The sequence below is a fragment of the Scleropages formosus genome, chromosome 22 (assembly GCF_900964775.1).
Source record: "Scleropages formosus chromosome 22, fSclFor1.1, whole genome shotgun sequence".
In the NCBI taxonomy this organism is placed as follows: Eukaryota; Metazoa; Chordata; class Actinopteri; order Osteoglossiformes; family Osteoglossidae; genus Scleropages; species Scleropages formosus.
In genome coordinates, this window is record NC_041827.1 from 59,075 (window position 1) to 75,457 (window position 16,383).

A 16,383-nucleotide genomic window follows, 5' to 3' on the forward strand; every position below is an offset into this window, starting at 1 on the left:
GGACTTCAGTTACTACATCTACATTTATTCATTTAGCAGATGCTTTTGTCCAAAGCAACGTCTATCTCAGCAAAAGTACAATTTATGCATTACATTAAGAGAAGGAGACATGGCTGCAGACATGAAAGTCTCAGGCAAATACTAAATTACTAAATTATTCAGTTACTAAATAATACTTTGGGGAAATAGAAAAATTACTGACTAATTAAATATCTGTAAAGGCCACACTTGTACCATATATGCTCACTAGCATTAGACTTCATGGTATTCTCTTATAGGTTTACCTGGACAGTGGCTGGAACCTGAACAACATGCCAGTGATGGACCCATCAGTGCTAACCCATGTGACAGCTGATATCTGTGGGATGAAGCTGCCCTGGCTCTATGTGGGCATGTGCTTCTCCTCCTTCTGCTGGCACATTGAAGATCATTGGAGCTATTCCATAAATTACCTGCACTGGTATACAAGCTACTTGCTCTAGACTTGGGTGGAAGAAATTTAGCAGCGAGATAGTACGGCCTTTTGTAAACTGGCTATAATGAGTGGCACAATGAGTAGCACTGCTGTCTCACAGCGCCTGGTCAGTACGAGAGGACATGGGTTCTATCCCCACTCAGTCTTTGTGGCATTTGCATGTTCTCCCTTTGTATGTGTGAGTTTCCTTTGGGTGTTCCGGTTTCCTCCCGCAGTGCAAAGACATGCTGTTCAGGTTCACCCATAGTGTGTGTGAGTGATAGTATGTCATACCCCCTGCTCATAATTTTAACATAATGGGAAAGTGTGTTTTAACACCCCTTTGTCTCAAACAAATTTCTGTTAGTGTACAAAAAGTACGTACTAGTAAGCTTTGAAGACTGTGAGAGTATATTCTGACTCTACAGTCGTTTTTAATAACTATGAGTCTCGTGGATGGATTAGGTGGACATTGTATCTCAGAGCAGGCAACCGTTGTGTTTGACAGGACAGCAGACTATAGATACTGTGTCCTGACAGAGTAGATTGGTCAGGCAGTATGATTTTGCTCATAATCCTTCCTTATTTTCCTTATGTTGCTTTTCTGTATCACCCTCAGTTGTGTGGGTCTCTTAATTTATTCATTAAACTTTATTTATTTATTTATTTTATTTATTTATTTATTTTTTTTTTTTTTACATAAAGGGGAGAACCAAAGACATGGTATGGTGCCCCAGGCTATGCAGCTGAACAGCTGGAAGAGGTGATGAAGAAGCTGGCCCCTGAACTCTTTGAGGCCCAGCCTGACCTGCTACACCAACTGGTCACCATCATGAACCCCAACATCCTGATGGCACATGGAGTGCCAGTAAGTGTGAAGTGTTTAAGATTTGTTTTCTTTAAGGGGAAAAAAATGTCAGCATTCTAATGTACTAAGTGTTTTTATTATCTTTTGGTTAGAGTGGAATCAGGACCCAATCTAAGATTTCCATGTTCTGGGGCTGCAAGAATTTGAATTTAAGACTTTGGAGATTAGTAACTGTAGAATTCAACATTTCAGAAAGGTTCAGATGTTTTTAAATGAATTCCCCCAAAATGAGGCTTGAAGTCGGTGGTTGTCTTGTATCAACAGTGCTATAAAACATGGCATTTTAAAGTAAATGTCTTTGACAAAGTACCCTAGTATTCAGTTAGTTCAGTTAATGCAACTGCTGCCCATCCACTAGATCTATCGCACCAACCAGTGTGCAGGGGAGTTTGTCATCACCTTCCCAAGAGCCTATCACAGTGGCTTCAACCAGGGCTTCAACTTTGCAGAGGCTGTCAACTTCTGCACTGTGGACTGGGTGAGCTGTGTGGCACTTTGGAGTTTGTTTGTAATGTGGAATGCGTGGCCAAACCATTCACTCTCTGGAATGCCATGGGTGGAGTTCACCTACAATGTCCCTCTTTAAACAGATGCCTCTTGGTCGTCAGTGTGTCGACCACTACAGGATGCTCCACCGATACTGTGTCTTTTCCCACGATGAGCTGATCTGCAAGATGGCCTCCAAGGCTGAAACTCTGGATGTAGTACTGGCATCTGCAGTGCAAAAAGATATGGCCGTCATGATACGAGAAGAGAGGGAACTGCGCGAGAGAGTCCAAAAAATGGTATTGCTCACTATGCTCTTATTTTTAAAAACCTTCTGGAATAAGACCTGCCCTATATTATGTCCATAACTCTAAATTAAGAATTAGGGTTTAGGTTTGTAGTTGGTCATACCTGTGCTTAGTTATAGTAGGAGGCTTCTTATTCAATTTTTTTTTTTCTGTCAGGAATGTAAAAGATTTACTAATTTAAGGTAAATCTTACTCAGCCTTTACTCATCAGTGTTTCATCCAAGGCTCCTTTTAAATCAGTTTATTTTGATTAGGAGAGGCAAGGGGAAAGCACAGCTAATTACAAAATTTTAGCTGGTTCATTAGGTGTGTGATTTAGAATATGTCAAGTAGAATTACAGGGAAAATTAACTAGACAGACAACACATGGGCTATTGGGTTGTCTGCAAGTAGTTCCTCTGGCAGTTTTGGGTAGGACATGTGGATAGCTCCCCCTCCACTCTTTACCATCCCACTTTATGAATCTTGTCTGTGCTCTGTTCCCCAGGGGGTGGTTCATTGCCAGCAGACAGAATATGATCTCCTCCCAGATGATGAATGCCAGTGTGCCAGGTGCCGGACCACCTGCTACCTGTCTGCTCTTACCTGTCCTTGCAACCCAGAGGTCCTTGTGTGTCTACACCATGCCCAAGACCTCTGCTCTTGCCCTGTTGAAGGCTACACCCTGCAGTAAGTCCTGTCCTGCTAATACAAAAAATAACCAGTAACTGTTGTAGTTTTTAAAAATGGAACGTGTTGTCCGAGAGGGAATTGTCTTGTTGAAAACTGGTGTGTCTTAAGTGATTCCTGTTGCACGCTTGTGTTTGGGCTTCCTTACGCTCCCCAGCCAGCCTTCAAATGAGCCCTTTGTCTTTGTACTAATGGAACATGTTGCAGATGCTAGTTTAGATAGCACATTAATTTTATGACGAGTCATCAAACATGGAAATACTGTAGAAACACATGGCATCATTTTCACTGGTGCCTTTTGCACATTGGTTGCTTTGTATTCCTTTCAAAAAAATACAACCTTCACTTAAGAGGTGACATGACATTCTTTGGGACTGGTGACATGTTAATGACTGTTTTTCATTCATCTCATTGTCAACAGCTATAGATTCACATTGGATGAGTTGTACCCAATGATGAAGGCCATAGCTCTGCGTGCAGAGTCCTACAATTTCTGGGCTTCCCATGTCACTGACATACTGGAGGCCAAACTGGACAAAAAGAAAAGTGAGTAATCTTATGTTCAGCACAGCTTGCCCTCACCTTCCATGGTTGTGTGTGTTAACTCAGTTTCTCATTTCATCCTGTTCTCAAATTGACAAGCATTAGAAAATGGACTAATATGATACAGTGGTACCTGTTGATTTTGTGAGGTTTTTCATAAATTTCATCCTTAATTTTTAATTGTAACTGATGATTACATGGTAATTTCTTTTCAGTGATACTTTTAGCTTATATTTCGCATATTAAAAGTTAGATACATTAGCCCTCAACCTGAGATCTAATATCAATGTTTGACATTCAGATTCTGTAAAGAAATGCTTTGTGCTAGTGTTTATCAGGTTGATGTAGTGCTTTACAAAAAAAAATGTATGTCTGTATATCACACACTGCTTAGTTATGTGTAGGGTGAAAAAGCTGAGGCTTTCTCTGAAACTTCCTCCTACAACAGCATGCATGGGAAATTTTTAAACCTGTCGGTCTGTGATATGAGCCACCGGAATTGAGGTTTAATAGTTGCAGATAATTGAATAATAACCTGTCATTTGTCATATAATCAGATTGCATTCCAAAGTGCAGTGGTTTAACACGGTAAGGACTTAGTAACAGGGAAAATATGAGATGCAGAAAAATGTAATGAATAGATGACAAGATTGAATTTCTCTTTAGATTTTAAGCAAAGTCAAGCACAAGTGTACAGAAACAAAAAATTTTTTTTTTTTTTTTTTTTTTTTTTTGGAATACACAACAGATTTTACTACTTTGGATTTTGTGTAAATTGGGAAAATAAACTATGGTTATTTTTATTTCCTATCGGACAATACTAAGATTTAGTAGTTATGTAGTCCGATCATTTTCCACCACAACAGAATTCTGCAAGAATATTTCCAAGTAATATTTTAATGTCTTGTTACTCAAGATGCTGTATGTCATTTATCTATATATTTTTGTCGTCTTGTATTTACTATTAATAATTTGATGTGGCTTCACTTCATCTGATTCTTTGAAGTCAGGATCATTTATTGTTGCCCTGTTTTATTTTTTTAGTAAAAGGATTCCTGGTTTTTTGGAGCTCTCTAGTGAATTTTGCCATCTTTTTGAACTTGTAGGGAGTAACAGCTTTGTGGAAACTTAAGTGGAATCAGTTGTCTTCACTTGAGTCAAGCTCCACACTACTCCTTTGCTACCTGGGCCTATAGGGCACAGCAGACATGTACATTAGAACTGTATATTTACATTTTTTGAATTCTGAGCTAGTGCTGTGGAGCTCAAACCCATAGCCATGCTGCTCCTGTTTGATGTAATGCTCTCTTCTGACACACAGGTCTTGTGGAATTCCATGCCCTGATTGAGGAGTCTGAGACAAGGGCATTCCCAGAAAATGACCTTCTGCGGCACTTGCGCATGGTGACCCAAGATGCAGAGAAGTGCTCCTGTGTAGCTCAGCAGCTGCTCAATGGCAAGAGACAGACCAGGTAACATGCTGATATAATTATAAAGCAGTTCAGTATTTAAATGTCGTCTTGTATAATGAACTCGATGTCATCCTAGGGAGTTGCTCCATACGGTGGTGCCAAAAAAAGGCAAAAAATGAAAAGTTAAAATTGGTGGTCGCTGGAGAAATGAGGGTGAATTTTCATAATAAAGTTTCTATGAGATGTGCGTCGCTTTGGAGAAAAGCATCTGCTAAATAAGTTAATGCAAAATTATGTTTGTCAGGTCTCGCTTGGGAGGAGGGAAGTCTCAGAACCAGTTGACAGTGGAAGAGCTAAAGTCATTTGTCAGGCAGCTGTACAACCTACCCTGCAGCATCCACCAAGCACCGTTGCTAAAGGTATATGAACAAGCTTAAGATTAAGTTCTACAACACAGTGAACATTATTCTTGCATATCATATACCAGGAAGTTATGGCTAGCAGTCATACAGTGTTTTAAACCATTCATGAACATATGTTCTTATGCAAATACTTCAGCTTATTTCAGACTGTTGTAAACTTGTGACAGGACTACTTTTCAACCCTCCTCATCTATTCCAGTAGAGGTATATTGTGGTGTACTCTGATGCATGTAGTATTCTTGTTAATGAGCACCCTTGAGTGCATCTTCCTGTGACATTGAGTGATGTCCCTCTTGTGGGTAACTGTGTACCTGCACAGGTTAACCCCACAAATGAGACTGCAGTATTGTACAAAAATACTTTACTTGATATGACAGAACATTCAAATTATGAGGAATGTGATGTCTTGCTATGGTTTCAGTAATTGAAAGATGTGACTGTGAGGCTGCCTGGTAAATGTATGAAATGTTTTCGCCATCTTGCATTTGCTCTCACCTGTATCTGAAGTCCTATCTTATTGCTTGTATAGTCGTTCAGAGCTGATGTTCCAAAAAAAAAAAAAAAAAAAAAAAAAACACTTCTGTGGCAGGAGCTCCTTAATCATGTGGAGGACTTCCAGCAAGAGAGTGAGAAGGTCCTGGCAGAGGAGACACCCAGTGCAGTAGAGATCCAGTGCCTGCTGGATGTCAGTAGTGATTTCGATGTGGCACTGCCAGAGCTACCAGTTCTGCGAGAACGACTGGAGCAGGCCCGTTGGCTGGAGGCGGTGCAAGCAGCCAGCTCCTGGCCTGCCAGTCTCTCCCTGGACACAATGCGGCGACTCATTGACCAGGGTGTGGGTCTTGCCCCTCTCTCCTCTGTGGAGAGGGCAATGGCACGCTTGCAGGAGCTGCTCACTGTGTCTGAACACTGGGAGGACCAAGTCCACAATCTTATTAGGGCGAGGTGAGGGTGGGAAGCTGCTCACAACCCATTCACACGTACATCAAGAAATTACTCTTATAAAAGTTACTTCAGCTAACACGAACATCTGCATAAAATAGCTAAATGCAAATAAGTTATCTGGCTTGGAAATTAGGGGTAGATCCCCATTCACTAACACTTCCATCTGTGGAGTGAAAGATGAATATCTACTTCTGTAAATCTAGAGGTCATGTTACCAGTGCACCATGGCATTAGACTGTATGTAGAATGAGTACGTAAATAATTATTCTGTTCTCAGAAGTTTTTACATCCTAAAATGAACTGAAACCCGATGGAAATATGCTAAATGTGGTGCTTGGGGATCCTCTGTCTTACTGGATACAGCTTGGCTTTAAAAAGGCCATATAAAGATGATTTCTAGCATCAGTTCTCATCGCTTAGCTCCACATTTTGTTTTTGAGTTTTAGTTTCTGCCTATACAGTAGCTTTCTTATAATTAGGTAGAGCAAAAACCAATTCCAACATTCATTTGAAAAAGCCTTTTAAATGTGTTTAAGTGACTGTGAACAGAACTTGCTGAATTTGTGAGGAACTCCTTATTTCGGTACTGTTGAGAACTGTCCTATGATATTACCTGCCTCCAGCCTCCCATTGTTGGTCTAGTGGAGCCTGTGATGGTGCTATTCTGTTATCCCAGTCGAGATGACAAAGCAAAGTGCTGTGATGTATAGTTGTTAGGACATACGGTTTCTGCATATCTTCTGAAAAGCTGCTTAAAAAGTTAATCCGGTATTGATGTGCAGAGAAAAATGTGCAAAGTTTGCATTCAGGGCACTTCCTGGGAGATTAACCAGATCAAACAATGTGGGGTTGGCCTTGGGCAGACAAGCTGATCATAGTTTTAAATAAAGCAGGTCTGTCCTAGACACGCTTCTGCTTCTGGCAGTCAACCTATTTATGCACCCTGTCCCGAAAAACGAGGTGCAAAATGACTTTTGTTGTCAGTTACAATTTTCTATCATGGTGTAGTAACTATGGGGGGAATGTTGTCCGAACATGCTTTTCAGTACCTGGCTTCTAGATCTGGAAAATGTGGACCTTAAATTAGTATCTTTAGTAACTGGCCTACTTAAAAAAAAAACCATGCTGTATGAAAGTGTTTCCCCTCAATACATTCAGTTCTGTGACAGTGCCCCATCTAATGAATGCTACTGCTCCACTGTTGGTGCTGTAGCATTCTCACAGCAAGCTGATACCCCCTTAGGCCTCACCACTGCTTGGAGATGCTGGAGGCTGCAGTGCAGGAGGTGGAGAACATACCTGCCTACTTGCCTAACTGTCTGCAGCTGAAGGATGCTGTCAGCAGGGCCAAGGAGTGGCTCCAGGATGCAGAGAATCTACAGGTTGTCGTGTGTGCGTACGCGCGTGTGCATGTGCCATTTCCACACTTCTCGGGTGCTTAAACTATACCCTCCATTTCCTGGAATTATGTCTATTGCTTTATTCAGTTTATTAACAGCAATTATTGACACATGACTAGAAAAGTTCTGATTAGCAGCTGACAGAAATGACAATGTCTTTCAGCTTGGTGGGCGAATTCCCGTGCTGGATGCCTTGTTGGACTTGGTGTCACAGGGGCGCTCCATTCCGGTCCAGCTGGATCCTCTACCCCGCCTGGAGTCTCTAGTATCAGAGGTGCAGGCCTGGAAGGAGTGTGCAGCCAAAACCTTCCTGACTAAGAATTCTCCATTTACACTGCTAGAGGTACAGACCTAACACCATATTTCATATTTCTGCCAGAGTTTCTTCCCGCATTTAGTTTTGCAATGTGTCTGCAGTAGGGTGTACTTGGTTCAAACCTGTCTGTCTGCTCAGGTGCTGTGCCCAAGGTGTGAAGTAAGCACAGGGGCGCAGAAGTCAAAGGGCAAGAGGATAAAAGATTTCCATTGTGGCAAGAAAAAAGCAGCAAAGCTAGAGAGCCTGAGTGATGTGGAGAGAGCCCTTTCTGAGAGCAAGGACTCTGCCTCAGCTGTAAGTAACCTCAGCTGTGAAACCGGTGGCAGTATGATTGTGTGCATCTGTAGTGATGGCTATATGTTCTCATTTGGAGATGCCCTCATCTGTTCATCAGCATTTCTACACTCTATGCTGTGTGTGCCTGCTTTGGTGAAACCTTCGAATAAATGTCTTGTATGTGAAGACTAGATAGATTAGTAGTGAAATGGGATTTGTATGTAACTAAGTTGGAATTGCAAAGGAAACAGGATTCAGTTGTTTGGGTTATTCATCTCACTTTGCAATGGCAACACCAAATCTGTTCAGATTTTGAAATATTATGTAAATGGGAAGAAATGTAAGTGAAATGCTGTTCTTTGGCACAAGTCCAGTAAACCAAAAGACTCAACTGTAGAATGTCTTATGAATAATAAACATGAACTGTTTGTGACAAATTTGGAACAGTTTTTTGGTATTGGTAAAACATTGAAGTGTGTGTACCTGACACTCCCTTTGCAGATGGCCACGCTGGGTGAGGTGCGGCTAAAGGAGATGGAAGTGCTTTTCTCCATACGAATGGCCAATGAGTCCAAATTGCTGCCTGCAGTGAACTGCTCGAGCTTGCATGTGTGCGTGTGTCAAGAGGCACCAAAAGGCTCCATGCTGATTTGTGAGCTGTGCCGGGATGCCTTCCACAGCAACTGTGTGCCCAGCCCCTCTGATCCACGAAGTATCCAGCCCTGGTTGTGCCCACATTGCCGACGATCAGAACGGCCGCCCTTGGACCGTGTGCTGCCTCTGCTGGCATCGCTGCAGCGGCTACGTGTGCGGCTTCCTGAGGGCGACGCGCTCCGCTATTTGATTGAGCGTACGGTGAGCTGGCAACATCGGATGCAACAGGTATCTGCCTCCTGGAAACTGCCAGCGCTGCGAGATCGTCTAGGCTCCACTCCCTTTGCCAAGGTGGGCATCCCAGTGATCTACTGAGAGTTCAGTGTCAGCTGGTCACAAATTGTACTACCGCATCTTAAACCTATTGGTTTCTTTGTTGGCTGTCGGTAGCATATTGAGATACATGTAGTCCAGAAGTACAGAAGTCATTGCCTGGATAACGTCTGAGTTAGAGACCAGAAAGCTGCTGGTAAGCCATGTGGTTATTGGATGTGCCATGTCCTGTGAGGTCCTGTGACTGGTGCTGTTTAAGGTAAATGGTTAAATGGCAATCTGTAGTTATAATAAATTTATTATAATATTGCATGTTAATTTTGCAACTATGGTGCTAATTTTTAATTAAAACTAAAAATATCTGACACAGAGGAGCATGGCCATTCCCACCTCCTGAATTATTGACTGCATGTGACATTTCTTTATAATGGACTGAAGGACAGGAGTGGGCACACCATGTAGCCAGGACTGATCGTGGTGGGGGTTGCTGGTGGAAGCTACTGTTTTTGTTTTTTCATAATGTTTTTGTTGCATTGAGATTGTTTTTAAACTGTAAATCAAACAATCTGCTTTATACTGTATACATCTCAATATACTTTAACATAAAATATGATAGAACAAAAGTGCTGTTTTAATTTCACCTGCATTGTTTCTGTACGGGGGGGGTGTGGTGGTGCGGTGGTGCAGTGGGTTGGACTGGGTCCTGCTCTCCGGTGGGTCTGGGGTTCGAGTCCCGCTTGGGGTGCCTTACGACGGACTGGCGTCCCGTCCGGGGTGTGTCCCCTCCCCTTACGGCCTGTGTTGCTGGGTAGGCTCCGGTTCTCCGCGACCCCATATGGGACAAGCGGTTCTGAAAGTGTGTGTGTGTGTGTGTGTGTGTGTGTGTGTACAACCTTACTTTTATTTTATTTATTTATTTATTTATTTGGTATACATTATAACATGTTTTGGGTCTTCATTTCCAAATAATGAATATCAATATTTCTTGTACACCTATAACCAATGGACATGTGGAAGCTCCCGTGCATGGGCTAAATTTATTGGCAGGTCATGCAGGTTTGGTCGTACATATGAGCATTGACAAATATATGCTTATGACCATCGCTTCTAAACTGAGCATTAGAGAACATGGTTTGAAATTTGCACGTTCATGGGGACAGATGGTATAGTGCTTAGAGCTGCTGCCTTTGGAGCCCAAGGCAGTTTCAAATCCCACCCCTGGCTATTTTACTCTTGAGCAAGATACTTACTTTACTTAGTTGCTCCAGTAAAATGACTCCGCCGTATCAATAATTGTAACCGTAACATTGTATGTTGCTTTGCAGAAAAGTCAGGTAAATGAATATGTGTAAAATGTATAAACAGGTAAATAGTTGTAAGGAGCTTCATGTAAGTCACTTTGGAGAAAAGTGTCAGCGACATGAATAAATGTAAGTGTGCTGATGTTGACAGAGCAAAGGCTATATGCTAGTTTTTTGCAATCTTTACTTACTGGCCATAATGATTTAGCTGTTTTTGTACTTCCTGCCATTCAGTTTTTTTGGTTGATGTGGTTATATTCATCTCTGCAGTCAACACATTGTCTCAAAGGCAGTCCAACCCAGGAATGGAGCAATTCAGGCCAGTCTCAGATGGCTTTTCACGCAGAGCAGCAGTGCATTCCTCTTCAGGGTGAGTGATAAGACCAGCAAGTCTTGTATAGCACAGAATATCTCTATCAACATGAGCCAGCAGTCTCCCCCCCCCCCCCCCTCCCTGCCACCAGATTTAAGCAACCAGACACCATAGTTAAGGTGCTTGGTAAAGCAAATGATTAGCTATGTAAATATTGTAGGTTTTTCTTTAAATTTGTGAAATTTAAAGTGATATGTGCCTCATTTTTAGTACAGTTAATTGTCAAAGTGGGATTTTTATTTGGGGGGGGGGGGTGGGGGCGGTGTGTGTGTGTATTCTTTGACCTATATAAGTAGTATGAAATGTCAAGGAAATGTTACAAATGTATGTGTGACATACCAAACAGTGAATCATGTGACAGGAGCTCAGTATATATACAGGATGGAAAGGTTCAGTTATTGTTGGACTAAGCATAACAAAAGCAATACGTGTGATATTGAATGTTGTGTGATTATCAGAGGTGGTGGTTCTAGGATCTCAAACAGCAGCCCTCTTTTTAGTTAATGGTGTCTAGAGAATGGTGACAAACAACATCCACTCGGTGGCACTTCTGTTGGTGAAAAGACCCCTTTAAGGAGACATTAGAAGGGACTGGCCAGACTTGATAACTAAATTAACAGATTTGGCTGGCTACAAGATGAAAAATAACAGCTCAGTACAATAGTGGTGTACAGAAAGGAATCTCTGAATGCACAATTTATAAAACCTTGAAGCAGATGGGCCACAGCAGCAGAAGACTTCTGTCTACTAAGAACAAAATGAGGCTACGGTAGCAATCTTACCCCCAAGCCTGGACAAATGAAACAAGGAAAAACATTAGTTGGTTTAACTAATCTTGAGTCTTGTAAAATGCTAAAGGTAGGATTAGATTCTGGTGTCATTGCTACAGACTGGTGGTAGTATTGTTGCTGATCAGGTGCATCCCTTCATGACCAGTCTAGCCTTTCTCAGATTTATACTTCCCACAGGATAATATGTTGCAAAATGCATATCACCTCAAATGCTCCACAAACATGATAGTGCCTTTAATCCAGTGGTCTGAATAGTCCCCACTGCTAAAGTCAAAAGAACATCTTCACAATGAGGTGGAACCCAAGTTAGCAGAAAGGTTGTCCTTCTAAAAAAGTTGCAGTGTGAAGATTTCAAGCCAGCATGGAGCAAGAGTCCTGCATAGTGAATTAATGATATTGTGGAGGTAAAACAAGGTCCAAGCCAGAACTGGCTGGGTATACCTAATAAAGTGGCTGGTGAGAGAAAATGTAAATAGGTAGCTCTCTTGTTAATTTCTGCAATCCCATAATCGGAGTTGTTCTCTGTAGGTCTGAGCCGTGAACTAGAGGAACTAATGGTGGAGGGACTGCTGCTGCAGGTGACACTCCCAGAGACCCAGCAGCTATACTACATCTTGCTGAACCGGTTGGCCTCACCGCAGGGGTCTGACAGCACCACACACTGGTTCCATAGTCCCGGACGAGGAGAGGGACATGAAGAGGCAAGGGTTGGGGCTTACAGTTCTGTCTGCTCAAGCTTGTTGCACTTCCTGTTTTAATACTACAGACACCATTATCCATGATAACTCTTGGGATGTAAAAACCAGTAGCATAACAAGAATTTCTAGACAGCCATTCACTCTAACCCACAACTGTACAAATAAACCAATACACACACCATTACAAATAATTCAGATCTACATTTATTCATTTAGTATATACTTTTCTCCAAAGTGATGTGCATTTTACAGAAAATACAATGTGTGCATTACATCAGCAAAAAGACACTTGGATGGAGACGTGATTTTAAAAGTTAATTTACTTACATCATATCAACCAATGTATATCGCATGAGTAACTGCATAGTTTTATCCAAATCAATAAATTCCTAATTATTCCTTCTTAAACATTTACATTACACGAGTGAAAATTTAAGTTATGATCTCCAAGTTCTAGAGTATATAGGAAGATCTTTACTACTGTGATGACCTTTAAATGAGCCTGTTTGATTTTGATGTCAATACAAATACCAGCTGGCTCCAAATATGTGATTTTTCAGCTTAGTCTTACAATAATTGTTACATCTATTAATTTAAGTTCTTTTAGAGAAAAGTGTCATTGTTAGGCCACCTACAGTTACCCATTTATACAGCTGGGTAATTTTACTGGAGTAATTCAGGGTAAGTACCTGGCTCAAGGGTACTACAGCTGGAGCTGGGATTCAAAACCACCACTACTGTCCCCAACAGATAAAGGTCTGGTACAAGCTCTAATGCACTATGTAGATGAAAATTGGTGTGTTGCTTTAAGTAAAGGTAAAGAACAGGGTGGTATGTCATCACTACCAGCATGGTGTATTGTTTTCATGCAATGGAATGGGAAGACCCTGGGTAAATTACAGTAATATGTTGTATGGTCCCTCTAGGGTGGACTGTCAAGCCACAAGAAGGAAGTGGGATGTGGTCTGGACAAGAAGGCCAAGAGGCGCCTGGAACGGGAGGGTCGGTGTCGAACCAAGAAGCCTCAAAAGAAAAAACCTAAGCTGAGCAAGGAGAAGAGCCGTGAGGGCAAGACTGCTCCCACCCCTTCCCCCTCCCAACTCTCGGACCTGTCCCCCTCAGATGATTCAGAAGATGACATGGTCCTGTGCCCTGCAGAGTGTTGCCAGCAGCCTGAAGGAGATGAGGTTAACCTCTTATTCCACTTTGCTGCATGACTGAGTATGATAAAGGTTTCAAAAGCTTTGCATAAAATGCTTTGTATGATGCTAAGGTTTCCCAAAATAACCTAAGAACCTAATAACTTTTTTTTTTTTTTTTTTTTTTTTTTTTTTGGACCTTGGACCAAACTCTCTTCAGGTTCTGTTCTGCAAACATATACAAAGAGACGTGCAAAAGGTTTCATATTTTAACATGCACATCAACGTGGGGGAAAATATGTAAAGTTGGTATTGGCATTACTTGTACTGACACTTATGTGGCTGCTAGAATGTGATGGATCTGTATGGTCTGTTTCTTAGGTGGACTGGGTCCAGTGTGATGGCAGCTGCAACCAATGGTTCCACCAGGTGTGTGTGGGTGTGTCTCCTGAGCTGGCAGAGAAGGAAGACTACATTTGCGTCAGCTGTACTATGAAAGATGGCTTCGTGAGAAAATGAGGAGAGAAGCGGAAGGGAAAGAGACCTGGAAGGAATATTGGGCGGTGGGGGGTAGACTTCCAACTTGTTGTAATGTCTTGGCTGTGGTTATTTAATTTGACTGCCTAGACATCCTGCCCACTCACCCCCATCCCCCTTGTAACAATGGTGCTACTTCCTCCTTTGTGGGACTGTTTTCCCAGAACCGTTGTATGATATTCCTCTTCCGATGACCTGTTTAGTTGTAAGAGTACCACGATGTGGCATGTGCTGCAGGGGTTTCCATCCTGTTGGTGTGAGAGAGGCTCAGTGAAGCACCTTCCCAAGAACCACACTATCCTCTGGGACATTCCTGTATGAGAAACTCAAGATGCTGGATGCAGGAAATTTCCCCCCCCACCCCCCCCTCACCAAAAAGAAAAATTGGGGGGGAGATGACTATTTTTGGAAACCCACTGTTTAGTACAAGCATCTGAATAATATAAAGGCCTTTTTTTTGTAGGTTAGATTTATTTATCTGAGCAATAACTGAACTGCTCTGAGTTCAGTGGCTTGAAATCTACTTCTGAAGAGTGTGCTGGTGCTAGTAGCCATGTTTGATGTACAGAAAGCTAACTATTAGACAGTAGGATCAAAGCAATGAACTAGCAATGTAGCAGGCAGAGGAGACTATAAATGAACTTCCATAGCTTTGAATTTTGGGGGTTGTTGGCAGATGTATTGGAGGGGGAGCTTGTTTTCGAATGTTGCAGTTTATATTGTGGAATAAAACCCTTTGTTCGCATCTTACTTTTGTTTATAAAAATGCTTGATCATATTTTTGAATGGTAGTTCTATTTTTGACTGCATTATTGTGGAAAATGAGAGAAAAAGGTATTTTTGCATTTATTTGATACTTTTCTCCAAAGCAACTGAAAGTTCCAATTATTTACCTATTTATACAGCTGGGTAATTACAGTGGTGCAATTTAGGGTAAGTACCCTGCTCAAGGGTACTAGAGCCAGAGGTGAGGCTTGAGCCTGTGACCGTTAGGTCTGAAGGCAGCAGCTCTAATCACTATGCTACTGGTTGTCCCTTAGGTGTGATTAGAACCAATTTATACAGAAAAAGAACTGTGAAGCTCTGGTGTTGATCTCCTGGATCAGATGATAGCCACACCTGCACCTTAGGAAGTAAAACATCCTTGTCAGAGTGGTATACATTTAGTCTTGCCTGAACTCTTAATTATGCATTTTGAATATAAACATAACACAAACTTAAATGAGTGATATGGGAATGACACTTTTAAAATACCCAAAATTCAGATTCGTAACAAGCATATTCTTCATTCAGTTTTAAATTTTGATCTATTGGGTGAATGTGGCTGAACATCAAGTGTTAGTGTACAGATGTATGGGTTGCTGAAGAAGCTAAAAATTGTCTACAAAATGTTTTATGAAAACTAGTACCTATGAAAAGTACTTACCCTTGAACTTTTCTATATTTTGTTTTACCACACAATCACAATGGATTTAATTAGGCTTTGTGGACATTTTGTCACTTGTTTTATTTATATATTAGCTCAATTTATTTGTGGAAATTTTTTTTCCACTTTGGCGTAAGTACACCTTTGACAACAGAAAAATAATTCATTGATTTCATATTGTAAAATGTGAAAAGTTCAGCATATGTATACATAATATAATATACCTGTATACAGGTAAATAGCTGTATTTACAATTATCAATAGCAGCCAAAAACGAGTGTAGTAATCGACGTGTCACCCCTACCCCAAACTGTTTTCTGAAACTTCATGAAGCTACTCAACATAACCTATTACATCTCACTGGCTCACAACGCTGCTTCAGTACATCAGACGTCTTCATTTCCAGTAGTACAAAGATCTAATTCTTTCAGACGTCAAGGTCGCCCAGCAGACCATTACTCAGCTCATTTACATAAATCACCTTTATTTTGGACATGAGTATAATGAAAATTTAGAGCTTTTGGTGTACAAGGTTCAGTGGCTTTGTTTCAGTCAGAACTCGGTCTAATGACCCTATTGGCTTCTGTTATCAAAACGTCTTACCCGAGAACAGGCTATTAGAAGCGTCGGGGCCGCGTGACACCTTGGTCTTCCAGCAAGCCGGTCCAGTTGAAGTTTCGTTACCGACTCTGTGTCGCTTGGAAACTTACCCACTTTTACACAGAGACGTGTCAGGGTGGAACCCGGCTGCAATAATGCGATGCTAAGCAATACATGGCATGCATGCGCTTTCAGGTTTTAAAGGAGGTCTCTTAAGACAAACCTCTCAAGATTGTGTGCACTAGGAGACATAAATGAAGGGTTACAATGAAAATGGAAATGGACATAACTGTGTTCTTCATGACCTCCGGCATGGGGACAAACGATACCACCGCCTGTTTTCACTGTCGGTATATCATGCTTAATTAATGAACTATGACAAAACCAACATTTACAACCGCTAATAATAAATACAGGCCGTTCAGTCGTACGTTTCCGAGTACTAGTGCTTAGGTACCACAGCCTGCCATCACCCAGTTTCAAGAAAATGGC

The 16,383-nt window shown here is 41.5% G+C and overlaps 1 protein-coding gene across 5 annotated transcripts in view; it reads left to right on the forward strand.

Moving 5' to 3' along the window:
- The window catches only part of kdm5ba (lysine demethylase 5Ba), a 34,813-nt gene that overhangs the window by 15,352 nt on the left and 3,078 nt on the right, over nucleotides 1-16,383 (forward strand). For 4 of the 5 annotated variants that reach the window (XM_018745728.2, XM_018745729.2, XM_018745731.2 and 1 more), the window contains 17 exons: nucleotides 279-460; nucleotides 1,160-1,322; nucleotides 1,681-1,800; nucleotides 1,913-2,107; nucleotides 2,604-2,785; nucleotides 3,207-3,331; nucleotides 4,650-4,800; nucleotides 5,045-5,159; nucleotides 5,752-6,107; nucleotides 7,351-7,489; nucleotides 7,671-7,850; nucleotides 7,962-8,117; nucleotides 8,601-9,044; nucleotides 10,598-10,697; nucleotides 12,020-12,192; nucleotides 13,116-13,376; nucleotides 13,710-14,615. In XM_018745728.2, the coding sequence (XP_018601244.2) occupies nucleotides 279-460; nucleotides 1,160-1,322; nucleotides 1,681-1,800; nucleotides 1,913-2,107; nucleotides 2,604-2,785; nucleotides 3,207-3,331; nucleotides 4,650-4,800; nucleotides 5,045-5,159; nucleotides 5,752-6,107; nucleotides 7,351-7,489; nucleotides 7,671-7,850; nucleotides 7,962-8,117; nucleotides 8,601-9,044; nucleotides 10,598-10,697; nucleotides 12,020-12,192; nucleotides 13,116-13,376; nucleotides 13,710-13,847 (3,180 nt within the window). In that variant the 3' untranslated portion in view covers nucleotides 13,848-14,615. Of the gene's footprint in view, nucleotides 1-278; nucleotides 461-1,159; nucleotides 1,323-1,680; nucleotides 1,801-1,912; nucleotides 2,108-2,603; nucleotides 2,786-3,206; nucleotides 3,332-4,649; nucleotides 4,801-5,044; nucleotides 5,160-5,751; nucleotides 6,108-7,350; nucleotides 7,490-7,670; nucleotides 7,851-7,961; nucleotides 8,118-8,600; nucleotides 9,045-10,597; nucleotides 10,698-12,019; nucleotides 12,193-13,115; nucleotides 13,377-13,709; nucleotides 14,616-16,383 lie in introns of those variants that run through there. The other variant, XM_018745730.2, reaches the window with a different exon arrangement.